Source organism: Dendronephthya gigantea, unplaced genomic scaffold (genome assembly GCF_004324835.1).
Source record: "Dendronephthya gigantea isolate DGI-Jeju-01 unplaced genomic scaffold, DenGig_1.0 000041F, whole genome shotgun sequence".
Lineage (NCBI taxonomy): Eukaryota > Metazoa > Cnidaria > Anthozoa > Malacalcyonacea > Nephtheidae > Dendronephthya > Dendronephthya gigantea.
In genome coordinates this window covers 1,328,622-1,351,066 of record NW_021163051.1, presented here as the reverse complement: position 1 = coordinate 1,351,066, position 22,445 = coordinate 1,328,622, and the positions used below count along the sequence as shown (strand labels likewise).

The window sequence follows — 22,445 nt, the reverse complement described above, 5'->3', positions numbered from 1 at the left end:
ATTACGGTTAGGGTTAGGGTTATTGAAAATTTTATGACATCATGTACGTTAGTTTGATATGATCTAACGCCGACTGGCAAATTCGTCTTGGTTAGGCAAAAAAGCTATTAGCCAATCAAAAGGCTGTATCGGCCGCCACGCATATAGGCAAAATAGCTGCCGCTCATTGGCTTACTTCATGGCTTGCCTAAATACCAATGAGCTGTATATCAATAAATAATTGGGCTGTGATATGAAAATATGAATAATGAACTGCATGTTCCCACTTAACTTAGATTTTGATATATTACAGTTGTATTTTACCTAAAAATTTAATGTTTAATGAGATATCAATGTTCAAAATTGGTAGCATATTTCTGGATGTGTCTAAATCATGCAAAAAACGCTGTATCAAACATTAATCAAGCTTTTCTCAACTGAAACATGCACTATTAGCAGTAAATAAATTACACTTGACAAATTGTTTATTATGAAACAAAGTATTATTATTTAATGAAGAAAACTAGAAATACATGCATGCAGCAACCCCTCGCCATTTCAAAGGAAGCAAAATATTTCCTGAGCTAGCCAGACTTAACCTTCAATATTATGAAATGTCCTAAATGTAAAGCCGATAGCTGATGTTTCAAATATTTCGGAAACAAACATAGTTGACAGTCGTAAAGGTGAAGTGAAATCACCCGTTTTCCTGCTGCTTTCCGTTGCATTAAGTTATATACTTTCACAGTTTAGTAATACTTCATTATAGCTAAACCTTCAAAACATCAAAACAGCCCAAATAATATAAATAACCAAGCAGTGAACGTCGAAAGTTGTTTTTCGATTATTAAATTCATGCAGTGATTGCAGTCGACTATATATAAACATTTAAAGTGATATTTGTTATATTAAAACTCCGAATTACACTTTTAAGGACTCTTTTGGAAGTTAAAACGATGATGTAAAGCCTTAAATAGTCGGTCACGTCTTCGCAAAACCAAGCAAAACGACATACTGTACCAAGGTCATAAAATGTATTCGTACAACAAACACGAAATAAACCTCGAAATAAACAAAATAGACTCCTACCATTTCAAGGATTATAATCGAGTTGTTCCTTTTCACCGCTAAATCCTCCAGTTCTGATAATATTTTAAACTCTTCCCAGTGTTTTATCTGTTATTTGATTCCACATTTCATATTTTGTTTACGAAAGATTTTTTTAAAAAAAAGTTTGCAAAATGACAGTTAAATTGCTGACGTTTTTCACTGAAACACAAACGTTTCGTCTTAGCCAATCAGGAAGTTGCTGATTACCAGTCTACACTCGTTTGCATTTCGCGCATGCGCACAAGTACCATGACCATTGAACGTCCATGACATTTGGGCAACTTTGGATTCCGCTATGTTCTCCCGGGTCCCGGGTGTAATTCCTAATCTCCGGGCGGAATTAGTACCCTCGCACGGTGCTCCGCACCGGCTCAGGGATAATACAGCCTTTTTGCAATTACACATATAATAGTATCAGCGCTATTGTTTTTGTTACGTTTTGTTCGAATGCTGTGCCTTATGAGTTATGGAATTATGGTTTAAATGTGTTTTATTTTCAGTTTATCCTGAATATGCCACAAAGAGTATGGGTGTGTTTATTTACTGCTAATAGTACATGTTTCAGTTGAGAAAAGCTTGATTAATATTTGATACTGCATTTTTTGCATAATTTAGACACATCCAGAAATATGCTACCAATTTTGAACATTGATATCTCCGTAAATTTTTAGTAAAATTCAACTGTAATATATCAAAATCTAAGTTAGTCTTCCCTCTATCTAGTGAATAGTAGCTTAGCTAGCTTAGTTTAATAGCTTAGCTAGTTTAGAAGCTATTGTGAATCAAACCGGATAACTTTTTTCTGGGACGCCCAGTACAGTACATGTTTTTAATATATTGAATACACTGTTGTGTAAAATTGTTGATGCATTTTTGCTTTAATAATCTAATTATTCAACAAATTGGTGTCCACTTTTGCATATTTTAACATGTTTATAAACAGACAGTCGCCATTTGAGCAAGTCCCTGAAATGTCATTATTTTATTTCCTCTTTAGAATAATTGAATACTTTCGTAGAATAATATTTGTTTTGGCCAAGCACTAGGTAGCTATGGGACTTTTCTACAAGCATGCCTCATGGATAATTAATTAGTCAACATGGTAAATAAACGTCAACCATAACCAAAAATTAAGAAAGAACGTGTTGAGGAATGTCAAATACATTCCAGCAGCCATATCTACTTACAAACTGAATATTTTCTTGTGTATAAGAGTATTTAACATCAAATGGATGTTCTGGTAAAATTATTGCTTTGCAGCATGAACCATCTTTCGATAATTTTGAAAACAAGTTTGTTCCTATAGTTGCAGAAGTTGCATTGCTGCCAGCAGCATACTTTACCCAGTTAAAAAGAGCATCCAAGGTTGATATTTCCAGCTGTTCAACTGACTTTGTTTTCTTCACAATATTACCGTAACCACCTATTAAAAAAGTATCCTTTAACAATTGGAATATTTCCACAGGAAGGTTTCTTATGGGGCGCCAATACTGACAATATTTGCAAGAAATTAAATATCATTCCCATTCACAAAATATGTCAAATTTGCATTTGCAAAGCAAAAAATGTCGAATTCGCATTCGCAAAATGCCAAATACACGTCAGTGATTCGCATTTGCAAAAAGTCGAATTTGAATTCACAAAAAATGTTTGAATTCGCATTCGCAAAATATGTCAGCTCACTGGTACATCACTGCCACTCAGTCACTGAGCTATAATTGCACTCAGTTCACTGCTGACCAATATGGCGGATTTACATTCTGTTTTGGAAAGCGCACAAAACCTTTTTGTTGAGATATGCGGGTGAATATGCGGATGAATATGATAACGTAGGATACGTTGAAACATTAATTGTCAGAGCAGAGGAATGTCTTCGTCTTCTTCAAGCAATAATGGAAAGAGTTACTGAAATAACTAGGGAAAGAGACGCAGCGGGTGGCTATGACATGCAGTTATGTGATGACTTTCAGCAGCTGTACTGCGTTTGAAGGAAGTTACTACCGCTTCGTTCAAAATACGACTGATTTGTTGAGTTGGTTAAATTTTTTGTGTCAAAGTGAAAGAATACGTGGGCCCAAGTGGCCGCGAGTGATAATCACAAGACAGCAAATAGAGGCACTTCGAGAAATTCACTTTTCATGGTCTAGCATTGCCAGCTTACTTGGGATAGGTTAGCTGGAAAATGCGGACACGGACACACGGACATGGAAAACGCGGACATGGAAAACGCGGACATGGAAAAAACGGACTTGGAATTTACTATTTTAAATAAAATAGTAAATGAGAGTTTTAAAGTGGAGATATACCATTGTGACAATGTTATGGTTTGTTGTTATTTAATGTATTTCTTCATTACTGCAATGCCATGTTGTAAATGTTGCTTTGTTTTTATCCCTCAATATATATTGCAAATACCAAAAATGGTGCATTTATCCAAAATAAGTAAAAGCCCTACATGAACATTTTTTATTGCGTATTTTGAAATTCCCATGCCGACGAAATTGGTTAAAATTTGTAGTTTCAAAACATCTCGAATAAAAACTTACATCAAGAATCCTGTTCTATCTAACTTGAAAAATATACATTTGTCCCATGTAGTTTGGCTGGAAAAGATTAGTTTTAATTGCCAGTCAGTGCCTGTGGTGGCTTATTAATTAAAGAAACTTTCGCCATTAGTCGACAAAAACTTAAAAACTGCAACTTAATCACCAAAGCACCCAAGCAACTATTGTTAGTATAGCTGTATTGGTCTTTTATTTACTAGAAATCAAATTACGTACTATATACAGTATAGTATTTTGCAGATACCGTTGTATTGCACTGCGACCAGGGCTATGTCCTAACTAACCACAGTTTGAACCATTAAACACAAATTTTGTTCTGGACATGCCTTGCATCGATGATAAAAATTTTTAAAATAATTTGAAATTGAAATTTGAAAGTATGGCTAAGACTAGTGGAAGCAATATTTTCCTGTTTCCCGCCGTCTTTCAACAATGGCGGGGGCGTTTAAACTACGGTCATTGTTAAAAAGCAAAACAAAAGTTGATTATGGTCTTCCACGTTTTGTTTGGAATCAAGTCAAAATCAAAAGAGAGTTAGCAAGTGGAGATTACGGGCAAGTTTATATTGGAAAATATTTGAGTACAAAAGAGAGAGTCGTCATTAAAAAGCTGAAAAGTGAGTCAGGAGATGCAAAGAAAAGATTTATCAAAGAGGCCAAAATGTTGAATGATTTAAAGGGACATGACAATATCTCTCAATTTCAAGCGTTTTGTGATAACCCATTTGCAATTGTTATGGAATACTCTGTATTTGACTTTAATCCATTTGGCCCAGATAAAGCAGTCACAACGTTGGAAGATTTTGTACATTTTGTGGATGACGAATACGACTTCTCTTCTTTTCATGAAATTGTACCAGTATGTGCAAAAGACATAGCATCTGGGCTTGATTTCCTCCACAAAAGAAACATTGCACACAGAGATCTAAAGCCTAGCAATGTTCTTGTGAGCAACTTGCACTACACCTCCAAACAAGACCAGGAGTTGGAGCAAACATTTGCCCAGTGCCCAATAGTTTCCAAACTTGCTGACTTTGGACTGAGCAGAAGCCTTCAATTTCAAATGCACTCACTACTTAAGTCAAGGACAGATTCAATTTTTCGTGGAACTCCAATGTACATGGCACCAGAACTTTATTTGGAAAGTCTTAAGAATGCAAGTCAAGTTTCAGCAATGTGATATATGGTCTTTGGGAATGGTGATGTATTCCATTTTAAACCCAAATGTGATGAGCCCATACAATAAGGAACTTGAAAATACAGGACTATCCTTTGATAAGGATTTATTGATGAATCATTGCATCCCACTTCATGATGAGAAGTATGAGAGTATTCGGGTATCAGAGTGGTGGCAAGTGGAGGAATGTTTTAAACTTTGTTCAAATTTTCTACCAAACCAAAGACCTACTGCAGCTCAAGTGTTGGACATACTCACCAGTCAACCTGAGAATCAGCTGATTTTGAAACACCTGGCAGTTACAGCACTTGAAAGATTAGATGGGAAGTTTGCTGTACTCAATGAAATGACATCATTCGCACAGACATTGCAAGCCCCAGTCAATGATGGAACTAACTGCTGCGCGTTTCTGGGTCTTGGAATATGTGATCAGATTTTGCATGATATTGCAGAAGCTAGAGAAGTTAATTGGAGAAGAATCATTGACATTAGTGAACATATGATCAACAACCTTCCCTTGCAATTGCATGGTTCAAGAGATTTAACATCAACCTATGATGTATCAGAGGCTTATGATATTTTGAAATCAATAAATCTTTTGACTTTCTCATATGAACTATCAGAAGAGTTTGTAAAAGGAAAGAAAGTGTTTTCATATGGCGGGCATGAAGAACTTATGAAATCTCTTGGTCAAAAAGCAGTTAGTGAAAAGACATGTGTTGGTTTGTACACATGTAGTCCTTACACATTTGTTCTTGGGATACATGCTGAGTCATTTTTTCTGGTGGATACCCATTGTATTGGAAGTGAAGTAGGAGGAAATGGCAATGGTATCTTGATCACCACCAAAGATTGTAGTCCATCATCCTGCAATGTGCTTATCCAATGGATAATAAAACGTCTCAAGTGCTCAGGGATTGATGGCAGACCAGCTTTCCAAGTAATATTTTTTTTATATCAGAATCAGTCAGTACACCAGTAAATCAGTATGGACAATTGAACTCAATAAAACTGGACAGCCAAAATTTTTGAGGCCAAATTTTACCTCCACACACAGGGACGGCGGAACATTGTTAAGTGGGGGGGGGGGGTAATTTGTTCCGCTGTCCCTGAGACACGCGTGTTTTACTTCCAGCCGCGCGTGTTAATGTTGTCAATCTAGCGAGGGCCTTTTCAGGAGTAAAACATGTGGAATATATGAACTATTTAGCAGCGAAGTTACATTCATATATATATATATATATATATATATATATATATATATATATATATATATATATATATATATATATATAAACTATTTAGCAGCGAAGTTACATTCATATATATATATATATATATATATATATATATGTATATATATATATATTTATATATATATATATATAAACTATTTAGCAGCGAAGTTACATTCATATATATATATATATGTATATATATATATATATATATATCTCTATATATATATATATATAAACTATTTAGCAGCGAAATTACATTCATATATATATATATATATATATATATATATATTAATTTTATACTATTAATTTTTGAATGGTATAATATATATATATATATATATATATATATATATATATTTTATATATATATATGTTTTTTTGCTCCTTTCTTTCCTTTCTTTTCATCTTTGTTCAATTTGCAGTTATGTTAGGTAAAATATTTTTCTCATGCAGAAGACCAAGCTGAGACATTTTTGGATATAGGATCAGAAGAACAACATCCAAATAATTCATCAACAGATGTGCTTAGCAATTCGGAAAGCAGTATAACAAGCGATGTGGTGGTGTTGGAAGAAATAGAATTTTACAATAGAAACATAAACCTTCCCATTTATACTAAAGACCGTCAAGTGCTAAAGCCAATTGAAGTCATGAACCTTCTAATTAAAGAAATAGACTTCCTTGATTCAAAAGTTTGCACTACTCAGCCGCTGCAAGTACAGCACCATTGCACATTTATAGTAGACATGCGATCACTTTCCAACGTGAAGGACATAAAATGTGATGACATGGGAGTGTGGATCAATAACAGTTGCCATAAATTCTATTATACAGTGACTAATGAGGAAGATATCACCATACACCCGACCAAAGAGAAAAATGGCGAAAACGTTGTGACGCTAAAAAGAGGGTATTTCGCGCTGAAGTATGACACAAATAATGATGTAAGGAAACGGATAGACATCATACAGCGTGAGTATACGATATGCTTTTAAATATTAAACCTCTTTTCTTCATAAATTTATAATGAGTTTTTTTGTTTGGTAGCATTGACGCTAATGGTCGGTTGTTTTGATTTTTAATTTTGTTTTATTTTTGTTGTCCAGTTCCTGACAAAGAAATTTACCGTTATGGCTTGGTGCAATACTCTTTTAAAGACGGGGAAGAGCATCCAGTGCAACATTATAAACATGGCAATTCCAAGAGAAATGATCGCGAATATGTCAGAACATGGAAGAGCACAAAAGTCCTTTTAGAAACAGCTTCACAAAACAAGCGACCTTGTGAGGCTTTACGCCATGTTATTAGTGAAGATCTCGGTGGAATAATCTCCTGTGTCGGGATTGGTCAACTGCCGCGAAATTGTCAGCAATCCAGCGATCTAAAATGCAAAAAAGCTGTTAAAGAAATGCCTATTTCGCAACGGAAAAACATGTTTGGGAGGGGAAAAGTTGATGATCCGTGGTATTTGTTACTTGGTGCAAGCAAGAAGCAGAATGACAACAAAGAAACTTCATTCATTAGTGACGTCAGAGTAGGTGGTGAACCTCTATGTGTTTTGGCATCTAAAAGGCAATTAAATGACTTGAGACGATTCTGTTGTACCAAAACTGAATTTAAGCCTCTGACAGTTGATCCAACATTCAACATTGGACAATTCAATGTCATAATTGCCGGGGCAAACTATGAGGTCAATTCGGCTGACGTTCTCGCATCTCTTGGGTGGTTAACTTTAGAGGAAAGACGTATACGTAATCAATCTATATTAATGTACAGAATATTAAATAATTTGAGCGCGCCCAACCTGAAAAATTCATTCACCAGGATTAGCACGTTGCAAGGTAATTATAATCTAAGAAATACATTAACTGATCTAGCTCTTCCTCTTCCGAAAAGGGATTTCCTTAAAAAGAGTTTCAAATATAGTGGCGCGAAACTTTGGAATAGCCTTTCTCTGGAAGCAAAATTAGCAGAATCAGAATACGTTTTCAAACGAATTATCAATTGAATAGGGTCACACCAATATAATAAGTAAAAATTTAATGTACATATTTTCTACTAACTTTGTACCTTCTCTCTTCTTTCATGTTTCGTCTGTAAATAGTTATTTTTTACTTTCCTTTTGCATGTATATCGACGCCCCTCATGGAAACCAGCAAATGTTGATGAGGCTAGCGTCGATCAAGTTTTTAAATAAAGGTTACATACATACATACATACAGTTGATCCAACATTCAACATTGGACAATTCAATGTCACACCCATTTCATACCAGCATTTGTTACTGGAAACGAGAGAAAAGAAACATCCAACGTTAATTGGTCCAGTTCTGATACATGAAAGAAAGACGGAAGAAACCTATTCGACATTTGCGTCTTCGCTTAAGACTTTAGAACCAGGATTATCAACCCTAATGGCTTTCGGAACAGATGACGAGAAGGCGGTAGCGAACGGGTTCAGCAGACATTTTGAACGAGCTACACACCTTCTCTGTGAAATACATTTGAAGAAGAATCTAGAAAGAAAGCTTATTGAGTTAGGAATTACGGGAGACGTCAAGAACGATGTAATTTCGGATGTATTTGGGAAACAAAATGGTGATGTTTTCGAAAGTGGTTTGACAGAAGCAACGAGCAATGAAGAATTTCAGAATCTTCTAGGGGTATTGAAACAGAGATGTTCAAACGCTCATCCCAGCGGTTTAACATTTTACGACTGGTTCATTAAGCTTAAAGCGCAGGAGTTTCAGGAAAGTGTTATAAGCGTTAAGAGTACTTTTTTGCTACAACACTACAGAAGCTGGTCGACATTCAAGAAAAAGAGATAGCGTTGGCCATTCTCGGTCAAGGTGAATATGAGCTACGAGACAAATTCAAAAACATTTTGGTAACTGCGTCGGATTGGAGCAAGATGACAGACAAACAAAAGGAAACGGCTATTCAAAAAATTCACACTACCGGCGTGGGGGGTGGTTTTGATACAGTTACTTCAGCAGTTTCACGTGCCTTGCAAGATGATAGCCATCCTCTCATGGAAACATTCTCGAGAGCTGGCGTTGACTGGATACCTTGTGATGTTTTGGTTCATGTTATCGCAAAAGCCTGCAGTCTAGAAGATAAGGTAAGTGTTCTGCCGGAAGGAACATACCAAACCGCCATTGTTCCTTCTTCATCAAATCTGAAAAAACCTCATGTTGTTGTTTTCCATGCCAATGGAAAGTGCGAGTGCCAAGATTGCCCTGGCTACACGTCGGTATTTGTCTGCGCCCAAGCTGTTGCTGCAAGTGTCAAGCTCAATCGACTCGACGCATTTTTGAAATGTTTAGTTGCGACTAAACGCAAAACTGGTGGAATTATTTATAGCAAATCTATAGCACACGGCATGCCAGCAGGCAGAGGGAAAAAGCCTAACCAAGCACCGAAAAAGAGAAGCAAAGCTAAGCACCCATCACGCGATGTTGTTGTCAGGCCAAGAATTACTTCGAATACAGATCAACGAAATCTAGTAGACCAAAGAGCGTCGTCATACATTCCACCATCACCACCTTGTGCCTCAGTTTTGCCAACTTCTGTACAACTTCCTCAAGCTTTTCCGAATCAACTTGCACCGAAACAAGGTGCGTTACGGTTTCAATTAGCAGCTTCCTCATCAATGCATCCCGCATACCAAACATCAATGGTCAACCAATGCTTTTTATGTTCAACCACCACGGCGAGTCAATATAACTACCCTTCTCCGGAGCAAGATATGTTTATAATCCCCGAGCCGGTGCGAAGCACCGGCGAGGGTACTAATTCCGCCCGGAGATTTTAATTACGCCCGGGAATGCAAATGCGAAATGAAAGTTGTCCGCCATTATGTCATGGACGTTGGGCGTTTTTGTAAGTTATGCGCATGCGTGAGTTTAAGACGAGTTAAAACTGGTAACTAGCAAACGTTTACAAACATGCGATTGGCTAAATTAAAATTTGGGTCACGTCAGCATAACTGATATTTTGAATTATAAACCTTTTTTTAAATAATATTTTTCATTTGGATGGTCTTAAAAATATACGAAAAATTGACTTGTAAAATTGATTAAAATATAATGTAAAAGATACCTTTGGATAGAAAAATTTTCATTCTAATGGATGGTGAAATATCTACGATTCTGAAGCATTTTTAAAGTGTTTTTGAACAGGTAAATGGGTAGATTTCGGTATTTTAAAGTATACTATTGTTTTGTAAGTTTAATATGTGGATTTATCAACAAATGTATGACCCCTCTTTGAATTTATTCGTCAATATATCGTTGAAATGATTTGGATTTGAAAAGTATTTATTTTTAAAGGTGAATTTGTTTAAAAAGTAATTGAAATTTCGCTAAGAATTGTAGTATTTAAAACTATTCGTTGCACAATTATGATTATATTATAGTCGAATTTGATAGCTCGAGAGTCGACTTTATAATTCTACCAAGATATAGGATTTTACTTTACGACTTCGATCATTCAGCAGAAACGAGTATCATAGAATTTCAGTGATGGAAATATTGTTTATAGCTTTAAATATTGTTTATTGTTTAAAGTTTATTGCGTCAGGCGAGGGGACTTTGCATGCAATGTATTTCTAGTTTATTTACTAAACATGTGTCCACAACAAACCTCCGTATGTTTTGGCTGTAGAAATACCTTAAAACCCGGTGGTTTTATTGGAAGACCTCCTTCAGACCTGGTCATTGTCTCAAAGATGGTGCGAACATGGACTCATGAAGGACGGCTTCAAAGCAGGCCAGCAAATGTTTCCTTTCCATTGTGTTCCAACGTGTGTACGGCAGAAGCAGCCGTTTTTTCAACCATGCCACTCCTTTATTGCCAAGCAGATTACCCCACTTCTTAAAGAGGAACACTGGCAATATCTTAATCAGACCTTTGGAAACCTTGCTATTCAATAGAAAGTGAACATCAAACCTTCTTTACGAAGTAGTTATGTTACCAAAGTGGTAAGGAAATCTATCTCATAAAGACTTGACCAAGAGTAGAAAAATATAAGGTGATGTTACACTGGACAATTTTTAAAAACAATTTTCAATGCAAATCGTTTCAAAACCAATTGTGGTACTTTGTAATTGCGAGTTTTTGTTTGTTAATTTAATGATGAAAAACATTCTGTTTTCATTTCGAATGTTTTCAACCAAATCGTCTATAGTTCTTGGAGAAGTTACTTGGAAAAGATGCAATATCATACAAAAACAAAACTGTAGTTATACAAATACTTAAGAAATATTTTATATAGAACTTATTATATACGAGTTGATATTTGGGTAAAGAGACATGCTCATGGTATACACAGTTTTTGTGTGTATATATCTATATACGAGTTGTCGGAGTTGATAAATGGGGAAACTAATAAACGTTCACGTTATATAGCTTGTTCACGTTATATGGAGTTTGTATGTTTATATTTATGTTTATATTTTATATTTTATATGTTATATTTTATATTTTATATTTTATATTTTATATTTTATATTTTATATTTTATATTTTATATTTTATATTTTATATTTTATATTTTATACCCCATATTTTATACCCCATATTTTATATTTTATATTTTATATTTTATATTTTATATTTTATATTTTATATTTTATATTTTATATTTTATATTTTATACCCCATATTTTATATTTTATATTTTATACTTATACTTATACTTATACTTATACTTATACTTATACTTATACTTATACTTATACTTATACTTATACTTATACTTATATTTATATTTATATTTATATTTGTGTTTATATTTATATTTGTATCTATATTTATACTTATACTTATACTTATACTCATACTCATACTCATACTCATTCTCATACTAATACTCATACTTATACTTGTACTACTTATACTTATACTTATACTTATACTTATACTTATACTTATACCCGAGCGGGCGCGGAGCGCCTGCGAGGGTACTAATTCTGCTCGGAGATTAGGAATTACACCCGGAACCCGGTAGAACATAGGCGAATCCAAAGTTGTCCAAATTCTTTGTCATGGACGGTCGACGTTGGGTGGTTAAAGTGTGTAAGTTATGCGCATGCGCGAGTAAGTCCGGTAATCAACGAACATTCTGATTGGCTAAGACAGAAAGTTTGTATTTCAATGAGAACGTCAGCAATTTATATTAACTGTCATTTCGTAAACATTTTTGTAAAAGCGTTTCATAAACTTTGTGCAAAGAAAGTAAAACGAGAAGAAACAAGATATGTGAAGCATGACAGTTAGCAAAGATGAACGTGGATACGGTCAAGACAAGGCCGTGTAAGAGGAATATTTCATAATCTCCAAACTTATAAATGTTTTCAAAGGTAAAGGGTACGTGTTTACTTTGTTTATTTCGTATTTGTTTCGCGATAAGAATGAGCCGTATTTTTATACTTTTCAGTTTTGTATGCTGTTTATTTGTTAAATTTTCAGCTTTTTATGCAAACGCATAAACCTGTAAAAGGCTATTACACCTTTGCAAGTCCTTTGCTTTAACTTCAAAAAGTGTTTTTGAAAGTGTAATTTGAATTTTGGTATCAAAAATACACACTATATTTATAAAGTATAAAACTTTTAGCAGCCGGCGTCGACTGCAATTACAGAATAAAACAAGACGCCTGTTCTGCCGTTAACTCCGGCGCACATATATATATATATATTAATATATATATATATATATATATATATATCTATATATATCCAAGTGTAATTGTTTGTAATGGATAAAAGAGTGCTCAATACTAATTACAAGTAGAGCGAATCATTGAATTTATCTTAAAATATTGTCGTCACTACACAGTGTTTCACGCCTGACCTTTTACAGTCAGACGATCTTCAGGCAACAAATTCGACGAAGCATTATTACAGGTTCATCCCTACACAACCAACGAATCGAAAGATTATGGAGAGATGTGTATCGTTGTGTTTTGTGTAAATTTAGAAATATATTCTTCTATATGGAAGAGAATAATCTTCTTGACCCTCTCCATGAAGTCCACCTGTTTTGTTTGCACTTTATCTACTTGCCACATATAAATAAGGCACTCACAGAATTTGCAGAACAATGGAATCAGCATCCTATAAGCACAAAAGAAAATCAAAGCCCATATCAACTTTGGGTGAGTGGCATGCTGGCATCAGCAAACTCTCATTGTACAGCAGTTTGTGATGTAATTGATGGTAATGATGAGCAGTTACAGTATTATGATGTTGATGAAGATGGCCCAGTTGTTGCTTCTGATGACGATAATATTGTCAATGACGGTGACATCATAAATACATAATTACTGACTATATTAAGACAATTTTTGTAAGTCCTTCGGAGTTTGGTATCCTTCAATTAAACAAAAACGAGGTGGCTAACAAATTGCAACTTAGTCCACAACCATAACATAATAATAATATTAAAACCTTTCATGTAATGAACTGTGCTTTGACAGATTATAGTTTCTGGTCTCATCCTTAAAACTGTCCATATCCTTTAGCACAAAACCCTAAAGCTGTGTTCATTGCTTTTTCAAAGTCTGCAAAACCATTGTGAAATGTTTTAGTCTGATCCGCAAGTAAATCAACAGAAAGGTTAACTTCGGTAGAAAGACTACTGTCACCAGTCCAAAACTGGAGGAGGTTGGTTGTTGATGGTACAACTAAATCAGGATCTGAAAAATTACAAATATTTAGTATTAAATAAATCAGATAATTTTTTTAATTATGTGCACTCCACATTTCAGGCATGATTTATTCACCACATTCAATCAGGCAATGAGACCAAATGTGCTAAACTGAGTTTTTTACTTCATTATGTTATTGTTGTTGAGAGCACAACCTTCAGTGCAATTGGTTGGTACATTTCATTGATTAATATTCAAACTAGCACTTATCTACAGTTAAAATTCTATTTAAATTTAGAAATCTCTACAAACTGCAATGCAATCTATGCTGTATAGCTCTTTAAAATATTGTCAACTTTTATGTACCTTCTGCTGTCTTCAGTTGCTTTATGTAGTCCAAAAAGAAATGAAAAGCCTCTGCCTTCTGCACATCTTCTGTAACACCATTGATTAAACATATTATTTGCTCAGCAGAGACTGAAAGATCAGAAGACTGTGGAAACACTTAATTGGTAAATGCTGGTTGCCTTCTTAAAAAAGAGCAAAGAGATATTGTTTCCATGCCATCCCGGATATAGATTATTTTCCCGGATATCGGTTATCTGCTTTTGCCGTTTATTAACAACAAAGTGCAACATTACATGCCATGCTGCAAGGCCAATATTGGATAGTGAAAGCACATATGGGAACTCAGATTCCAAAAGTGAAAGAAGGAGTTGATCATGGATATCCAGCTAAGTATGGGAATTGTCAGTCGAACTGGTACTTTCTGTCTGAATCTGCAAAGTTTAACATATCAGAAATTATATACTTGTAATTGAGCAACTTTGCATTTATCACATTTATTTTACTTATTTATTTACACAGTATCAATAGGAGAAGGTGCAGCATTTATTTGAGAGCAGCAGTTACGTTTGAGTAATTATGGCAATTACCTTACAGATAACTGCCAATAGTTCAGAATCTGGAATGTCATCAGGGACGGTCTATCCCGCTGTGTTTCACCAGAAATGAGGTATTCCTTTAAGACAGTGGACAAATCATGTAGACCAGGGCCACCATGTAAAATACTGTGTTATAAACTTTTCTACTGCAACATACATACCACACTGCTGCAAGAAGGGATTTAAAATAGGAAGTTTATGATCTATTTTACCCTCAAATAAGGGATAACTCCCATCCCAGCACTTATAGGATCCTTTGCCAGTGCTGCCATTCCAACACAAAAATACTCTTTGGTTGGGGCACCAGCATCAATACCAATCTCATTGATGAACACTACTTCAGGGCGTCTTGTTAAAGACATATGTGGTTTTTTGTAAACTGAGAGGCATTGGAGGTTGAAATTTTTACCTAAGCAATCCATGCTCAGGTGTTGCGGACGTCCAGTGAAATAGTCATCTGGACGTAGGTCTGCAATGAACTGATCAAGTGTTTTTTGTTGTGGATCTAAAGTACAATTAAATTCTTTTAATTAACCAACTGAGTCACATTGCCAGACTAATTTTACTGTCTAACGGAGAGAGCTGGTAGTTAAGAAAAATCAGAAGTTCAAGCAGCATTCCCCTAATGAAAAGAGTTAATTTTAGGTAAAAAAAAGGGCGAAGTTGCCTGTGCCTACACTGTGCGCTGGCTAAACGCAACGCAACTCAGAGCTAATCGTTGTGTTTACCTTCGCCAGCATCAAAAATTGCAGATATAGCTTCATCAATGTCAATTTTGTTACCAAAGAATGTACTGCATTCATTAAGTATGAAGGATAAATCTCTCTCTGGAAATATTTCTTTTAGCTTCATGATTGCAGTATCTTTTTCCATCTGTAAGGAAAAATATTTTGCTGATTATCAACAATAATTAGAACTAAATGAAATACATTTTAATTTGATATGTAGCCATTATTATGTTTGCAATAAGCAAATGGGTCTTGTGGAGTCATAAATAGGGCAATGATATTCTCAAGTTTTTAGGTTATGATAAAAGTTGAAATGTGCATAACATTACACTTTAATTCAAGTGAGTACACAAATATTTACCAGTGAAGTATCAGTAGAAGGCATGTTAAATGGTTGAACGTCATTTCCAATGTCTCCTACTGCAGTTGGCCCTTGACTCTAAAATTAAAAAACATCAATAATTAAAATCAATAATAACAATGAAGCTAAAAAGCATCAGTTATGTACCTTAGTTATGTATATACATGTACCTTGCTGGCTGTGGAACAATTGTTTAGACTCGTGGTAGCTGGCTGTAAAAAACTTGAGCTAGCTGCACTTTCAGAGATGGGGGAACTTAAACTATCAGTGCTGGATGTACTTGAAGGGTGTAACCTAGCTGAGTTGAAGGAGGCTTCAGAGCTGCTTGCATTTGAGGAGGGTAAGTTGACCTTAACAAAGGTTTAAAAAGGTGAATGAATAGTCCTTCAAAGTTAGCATTCTGGGGTTGGTTGTTTGAAAGGCATTTAGCTTAAACAGTGGATAAGTTCAAAATGAAAAAAAAATGATCTATTTATTGAACAACTGAGTTGAAATATTTCTATATAAATAGTTTAATTTTCAATGGAAGTACATATTTAATGCACAAGATGCAAGCTCAATCATTCACAAGATCTATTACAGTGTTTTTGAAATTTTGCTTATCCACGGTTTAAACCAAATGCCTTTCGAACAACCGGCCCCTGTATTCCAGCTAGTACTAACACAGTACTAGTATGTATATACATGCACTATAGCATAACAACAATGTTAATTATTTAAAAGGCAACTTTTTCATGTACTCTGATATGTGCCAGAAAATTTTGCCAGTCTGGTGCCCAAATCATCTGGCACCAGACAGAGTAAAGCTAATGTTGGTGTATATCATGGTGCAATGCAATTCTAAGGATTAATAAATAAATCAGTCAAAACTAAAATACTACTTATCTACTAATTAGTATTTACTGATTGTACTACTTTCTGGTTGGGATATAGATAACCTCTGATATCTTCATCCTAGAAAAAGAGCAATAAGTGATTTCCGCAATGAGATAAAATGTTTTCCCTAAAAATCCAAAACAAAGTAGAAAAACCTTACCCGATCAACACTGTCATCATCTGAAATCATCTGGTCAAGGCTGAGTGGCTTGACATACACCGCTCCTTCGCCACAAATATGTTTTAGACCCTCGTAGTTCCACTTGTGTGTTTAAGACTTGTGGGTCAACTATTTGGCCCCCTGAAGCTTTAACAAATCTCCCACTAAACCCAAATACAGTAACAGCTAACAACTAAATTGCTTATATGAAGCCTAAATCACAATTTGCAAGATGATTTTTGATATCTCAAGTAAGAATCTCAAAATTTCCCATTCTCCCTCTAATAAATTTAAACCCTAGACCACTGATCTTAAAATTAAATAGTATCCCCTTAATGCAAGGCATGAAAACCTCGCATCTTTTCTGTTGTCCTTGTATGCACTTGTATGATCCGGGAACATACAGTTGACAAAATATTTGTACATCTGAAATTTTTGTAAACTAGCATACATATTTTTAACAACAAGGCGACAGTACTGAAAACTGGGTAGTTTTGAAACGCCCACTCACCTAAAACGTCAGTATGATGTTTTACATGGCAACTTGAATTATTAAATGGTATGGGCCTTGCCCCTAATGAAAGCACGGATTCTTACCTTTTCTCCCCATTTGTGTTTTGAACTAACTTATCGGCAAATATTGAATACACCACGTTTTTTATTTCTTTTTCTGTTTGACTTTGTCTGAGTGGCACAGCATGCACCATGCACCCTTCCTTCTCAAGCTTACTTCTCTCTTTCCCTCTTGGAGTATTGATCGTGTTTAGAGGAAGAAGGATAAAGTCTTTATACATGACTCTCTCAGTTGGTTCTTCTTTAGATACATTATTAATGGTACGCTTTTGTCGCCTACTGCTAGTTGCCGATTGCCTTGAACATTCGTACGATGTTGAAGGATTATAAGGCATGCGGGTTGCCAGGCTTGTAGTAGATGGTTCGTTGGACAATGGTGAGGTCGAAGTTATGGGTTGCTGCATTGTATTGTGGCTGATAGTGTTAAAGCGACTCCGTAGCTCTTCTTCTACTCCTGGTAGTGCTGGTATACCGAACTCATAAACTCACACAATGGTATACCTATCTATTTGAAATTATGTGTTGTACTAGATTCAGTAATGAAACACGTGGAGACTGAGAGTTATTTGGAGACCCAGATTATTGGTTTATTCGATTGAATAACCGGTCTACAACCCCGTTGACGATTCTATCCTCCATGTTTAATTCATGAATGCTGTGAAAGCGCAGGAAATATTTTGGCTGGAAACTTTTGGCTGGAAATTTTAATTTGCGAACAGTGTGAATGCCAATTTGACATTTTTTGCGAATTCGACATATTTTGTGAATGCCAATTCGACATTTTTTGTGAATGCGAATTTGACTTTTTTTGCGAATGCCAATTCCACATTTCGTGCGAATGCGAATTCGACCTTTTGCAAATGCGTGAATCACTGACGTGAGTTCGACATTTTTTGCTTTGCGAATGCATATTCGACATATTTTGTGAATGGGAATGATATTTTATTTCTTGTGAATATTGTCAGTATTGGCGCCCCATAGTTTCTGACAATCCGAATTTGCCAAGGATGCAACAAGGTTGAAGTTTTCATTCTACAAATAATCTTGGTGAAATATAGCAACTCCCTCAAAAGAATTGGATAAATCTCTGCCAAACGAAACTTGCAATCATCCTCAGCTGTAAATAAGTATTTTTTTTGGCAAGGATGCAACAAGGTTGAAGTTTTCATTTTACGAAGAATCTTGGTGAAATATAGCAACTCCCTCAAAAGAATTGGATAAATCTCTGCCAAACGAAACTTGCAATCATCCTCAGCTGTAAATAAGTATTTTTTTTGCCACTTGCTGGAACGCTCAAGTTCCGATTTTCGCAGCCAACTCTTTGTCTTTTGCCTTTTTAATATACTCTTCAACTACTTTGTGCAAACTGACTAGAGAGATGCTCCTTCTGTTGTCATGTGTCCGATTTTAACACTTTTCTAGCCCGGCGTGGGGGTTCACATGACCAGCCCCCCCCACGAGTAAAGACCCTGGGTACAAGGTTGCTGGTTTATAAGAGGAAACAAGATTCACTCATACAAGCCAAGAGGAAACAAGATTCTACTTCACCATTGGTCTAAGTCGCTAAGGAGTCACGTGAGAGCGCGCGCGATCCACGAGGTTCATAGCAAACTTTCCTTTGAGGCGAGAAGTTCCTCAGAGTTAGTATGGCAAAAAATAGCGAAAAATATCCCGAAACTGATCAGATTGAGGAGATTTCTGCGGCAGAAGAGAATGCTTTGTTAGGGCCAGATGGTACTGGCGAGGAACGTGATGCTGAATCAGTTGAAATAACGAAAGAAGAGCTCGTGAAAATGATGACTGAAATGAACAAGAATATGGCGGCCGTGGCCAGTTCTGTTGCTTCGCTGGGATCGTCCCTTAAAAGAGTTCGCGACGACTCCAGTAGTGACAGCCACCATAACAAGAAACAAAAAACTGGAATTGCCCCAAATATCGAAGATGATCCCCACACAGGCGATGAAAGCGATGCTGCCTCATACAGCGACTCGGCAGTTCTTCGAGCGATTATGGCGCCAAAAGACGATACTCCCAAATCGATGGTCGAGTCCTCGGATTTGCTTAGCCAAATCGCGAGTGACTATAACGATGACGAGGACACGTCTAATGACATAACCGAGAAACTTGCTGAGATTGTCAATAACCGTTTCTCGGCGCCTTTAGGCGAAGAAAAGCTTAAACAAAAGCTGGGGCAGTACTTACGCCCAAATAACTGCGCTAAGCTCCCAGTCCCGAAGGTTAATCCTGAAATATGGATGAAACTGAACCGCTCGGCTACAAGACAAGACCTTCAAGTAGCCAGTATACAACGAGTCATTGTAAAAGCCGGAACAGCTTTAACACAGTTAGCTGAAATATTGCTAACAAAACCCGCCTCAGGCACTTCTGGTCCTGATATAGGCAAGCTTTTAACAATGAATGCTGATGCTCTGGCGTTGCTTGGTCATGCTACTCATCAATTGTCTATGCACCGAAGGCAGGCCATTAAACCATCCCTAAACAAAGAATATGCAACCCTTTGTTCACCACATGGACCTGTAACAGAGTTCCTGTTTGGTGATGAGCTTCAGTCTCAACTCAACAATATCAAAGCTTCAAATAAAATTGGTAACACCATGACCAATTCAGGCTCCCCAAGACAACCTGCAAAAGGCAAAGAGCACTGGACAAATAAATCTAGGGGTTCTTTTTTGGGGAGACAGGGGGGCAGGCAGGACCGTCCCCCATACAAACAGAAGCAGTGGAGAAAGAACAAATCTTAACCAGACTTACTACAGTACAGGTACAGGATTATGTTTCCTTTATACCTGACCTTTTAGAATATTTTCAATTTGAGGTTTCTACCTTTAAGGCTGGTAGATTATCATCATATGTTCAACAATGGAAATTGTTAACATCTGATGAGTTCATTTTAGATATGGTGACAGGGGCACACATAGAACTTTTGTCCCTTCCCATTCAGGTGCAATACCCACGGGAGAAAGTGTTTAGCAGCAAAGAGAGGCATATTATTGACTCTGAAATTAATAGCCTGCTTGCAAAAGGTGTTATTGTTCCCAGTAATACTGAACCTGGGGAATTTATTTCACCTATTTTTCTTACTCCTAAGAAAGATGGGTCATATAGGATGATTTTAAACCTTAAAAAATTTAATGAACATGTTGCATATTACCATTTTAAAATGGATACCCTTTCATCTGCTATTAACATGATGAAACCACATTGCTTCATGGCTTCAGTGGATTTTAAAGATGCCTATTATTCGGTACCTATTTCATCTACTGATCAAAAGTACTTAAAGTTTATTTGGAATGGGCAACTTTACAAATTTGTATGCTTTCCTAATGGGCTTGCATGTTGCCCTCGCATGTTCACCAAACTATTAAAGCCAGTTTATGCCACGTTAAGACAACAGGGACATCAGTCATCTGGTTATATTGATGACTCCTACCTACAGAGTGATGACTTTGCTGATTGTGTTGCAAATGTCAAAGCCACTGTGCATATCTTTGATTCCCTAGGCTTAATTACTCATCCTGAGAAATCTGTCTTGATTCCAACTCAACGTTTAACTTACCTTGGGTTTATTCTAGATTCAGTAGAAATGAAAGTTTATTTAACACAGGAGAAAGCAGACAGATTGATTAAGCTTTGTTTGGAGATAGCGAATAAACTCAACTCAACAATCCAAGAAGTTGCCTCTCTTGTTGGCATGATGACAGCAAGTTTTCCTGCTGTCATGTTTGGCCCACTGCATTATCGAACTATTGACATGGATAAGAACGATGCTTTAAAGGAGAGCAAAGGCAATTTTAATTGTCTTATGTCTTTATCCCCATCTTCTATTGAAGATTTACATTGGTGGGCAATTTCCCTCCCCAGTGCATTTAATGTTGTGTGCCATGGGGAATATGATTTTATGCTGCAGACTGATGCCTCAACCACTGGTTGGGGTGGTGTTCGTGGAGACGCTAGCACAGGGGGTCATTGGACTCCTGCTGAGTCACTCTGCCATATAAATTATTTAGAGATATTAGCAGTCCTTATGACACTAAAAGCTCTTTGCAGTGATGTGGAAGATAAGCATGTTCGAGTGCTCATTGATAATACTACTGCAGTAGCTGCCATTAACCACATGGGTACTAGCCATTCGAGAGAGTGCAATTCAGCTTCTAGATTAGTCTGGGATTGGTGTGTAAGCAAAGGTGTTTGGCTTTCTGCTGCACATATACCAGGTGTAACCAATACACTGGCTGATAAAGAGTCACGACAAGCTCTGGGCTCAAGTGAATGGGCCCTTGATCCTAGTGTTTTTGCACAGGCAGTTTTTAAAGCCCAAGCTTCACCTAATATAGACCTATTTGCATCTAGACTTAACTACAAGCTGAAACCCTTTGTTGCATTCAAACCAGATCCTGAAGCTTGTGCCATAAATGCATTTGCCATTTCATGGTCAACATACTCATTTTATGCCTTTCCACCTTTCAGCATACTCCCGAAGGTTTTACAAAAGATTCAATCGGACAAGGCCACAGGACTGTTAGTTATCCCGAAGTGGCCAACTCAATCTTGGTGGCCAAGAGTGATGAGAATGCTGATACGAGAGCCAATTCAGTTACCAGTTGGGAGGCACATATTGACACAACCAAGTCAACCCAGCCTTGTTCATCCCCTTTTTCCCAAGCTAGTGTTACTGCTATGCCAGGTATCGGGGGATTCCTTGCAGACCGAGGTCTTTCACAGCAAGCTGCCAAGTTGGTCCTCCAATCTTGGAGAGAAAGTACCCGCAAGCAGTACAACCCGTACATTAAACGATGGCAGTTATACTGTAGTGAAAGACAAATTGATTCAATTTCAGCTCCTGTAGAAATTGGGGTGAATTTTTTGGCAGAGATCTATGACACTGGTATTGGTTATAGTGCGGTTAACACAGCACGTAGTGCACTTTCTTCTTATGTTATTCTCCCGGATGGCTTGGCATTTGGCACCCATCCGTTGATCCGCAGGATTATGAAAGGAGTTTTCGAGAACCGACCTTCACTCCCACGGTATAGTGTAACTTGGGACATTGCAGTTGTATTG

At 36.5% G+C, this 22,445-nt stretch overlaps 2 protein-coding genes across 2 annotated transcripts; both read left to right on the top strand.

The window, feature by feature from the left end:
* Positions 1-6,740: 6,740 nt before the first annotated feature.
* On the top strand, positions 6,741-13,394 carry LOC114526793. The gene is made up of 3 exons (XM_028548312.1): positions 6,741-7,045; positions 7,180-7,824; positions 13,273-13,394. Exons 1-3 carry the CDS (start codon positions 6,820-6,822, stop codon positions 13,392-13,394), a joined length of 993 nt encoding a protein of 330 aa, XP_028404113.1. The 5' UTR covers positions 6,741-6,819.
* A 5,591-nt stretch (positions 13,395-18,985) lies between these two features.
* LOC114526805 lies at positions 18,986-21,935 on the top strand. Its single transcript, XM_028548319.1, has 2 exons — positions 18,986-20,145; positions 21,852-21,935. The coding sequence occupies exon 1, from the start codon at positions 19,010-19,012 to the stop codon at positions 20,123-20,125; it is 1,116 nt and encodes a 371-aa protein (XP_028404120.1). The 5' UTR covers positions 18,986-19,009; the 3' UTR covers positions 20,126-20,145; positions 21,852-21,935.
* Positions 21,936-22,445: the final 510 nt, after the last annotated feature.

Coding starts and splice junctions, on each gene's coding strand:
- LOC114526793 (XM_028548312.1), top strand. CDS start 6,820: ATGCGATCACTTTCCAACGTGAAGGACATAAAATGTGATGACATGGGA. Junction 7,046..7,179: donor ACGGATAGACATCATACAGC/GTGAGTATACGA, acceptor TTTGTTGTCCAG/TTCCTGACAAAGAAATTTAC. Junction 7,825..13,272: donor TTTAGAGGAAAGACGTATAC/GTAATCAATCTA, acceptor ATTGTACAGCAG/TTTGTGATGTAATTGATGGT.
- LOC114526805 (XM_028548319.1), top strand. CDS start 19,010: ATGGCAAAAAATAGCGAAAAATATCCCGAAACTGATCAGATTGAGGAG.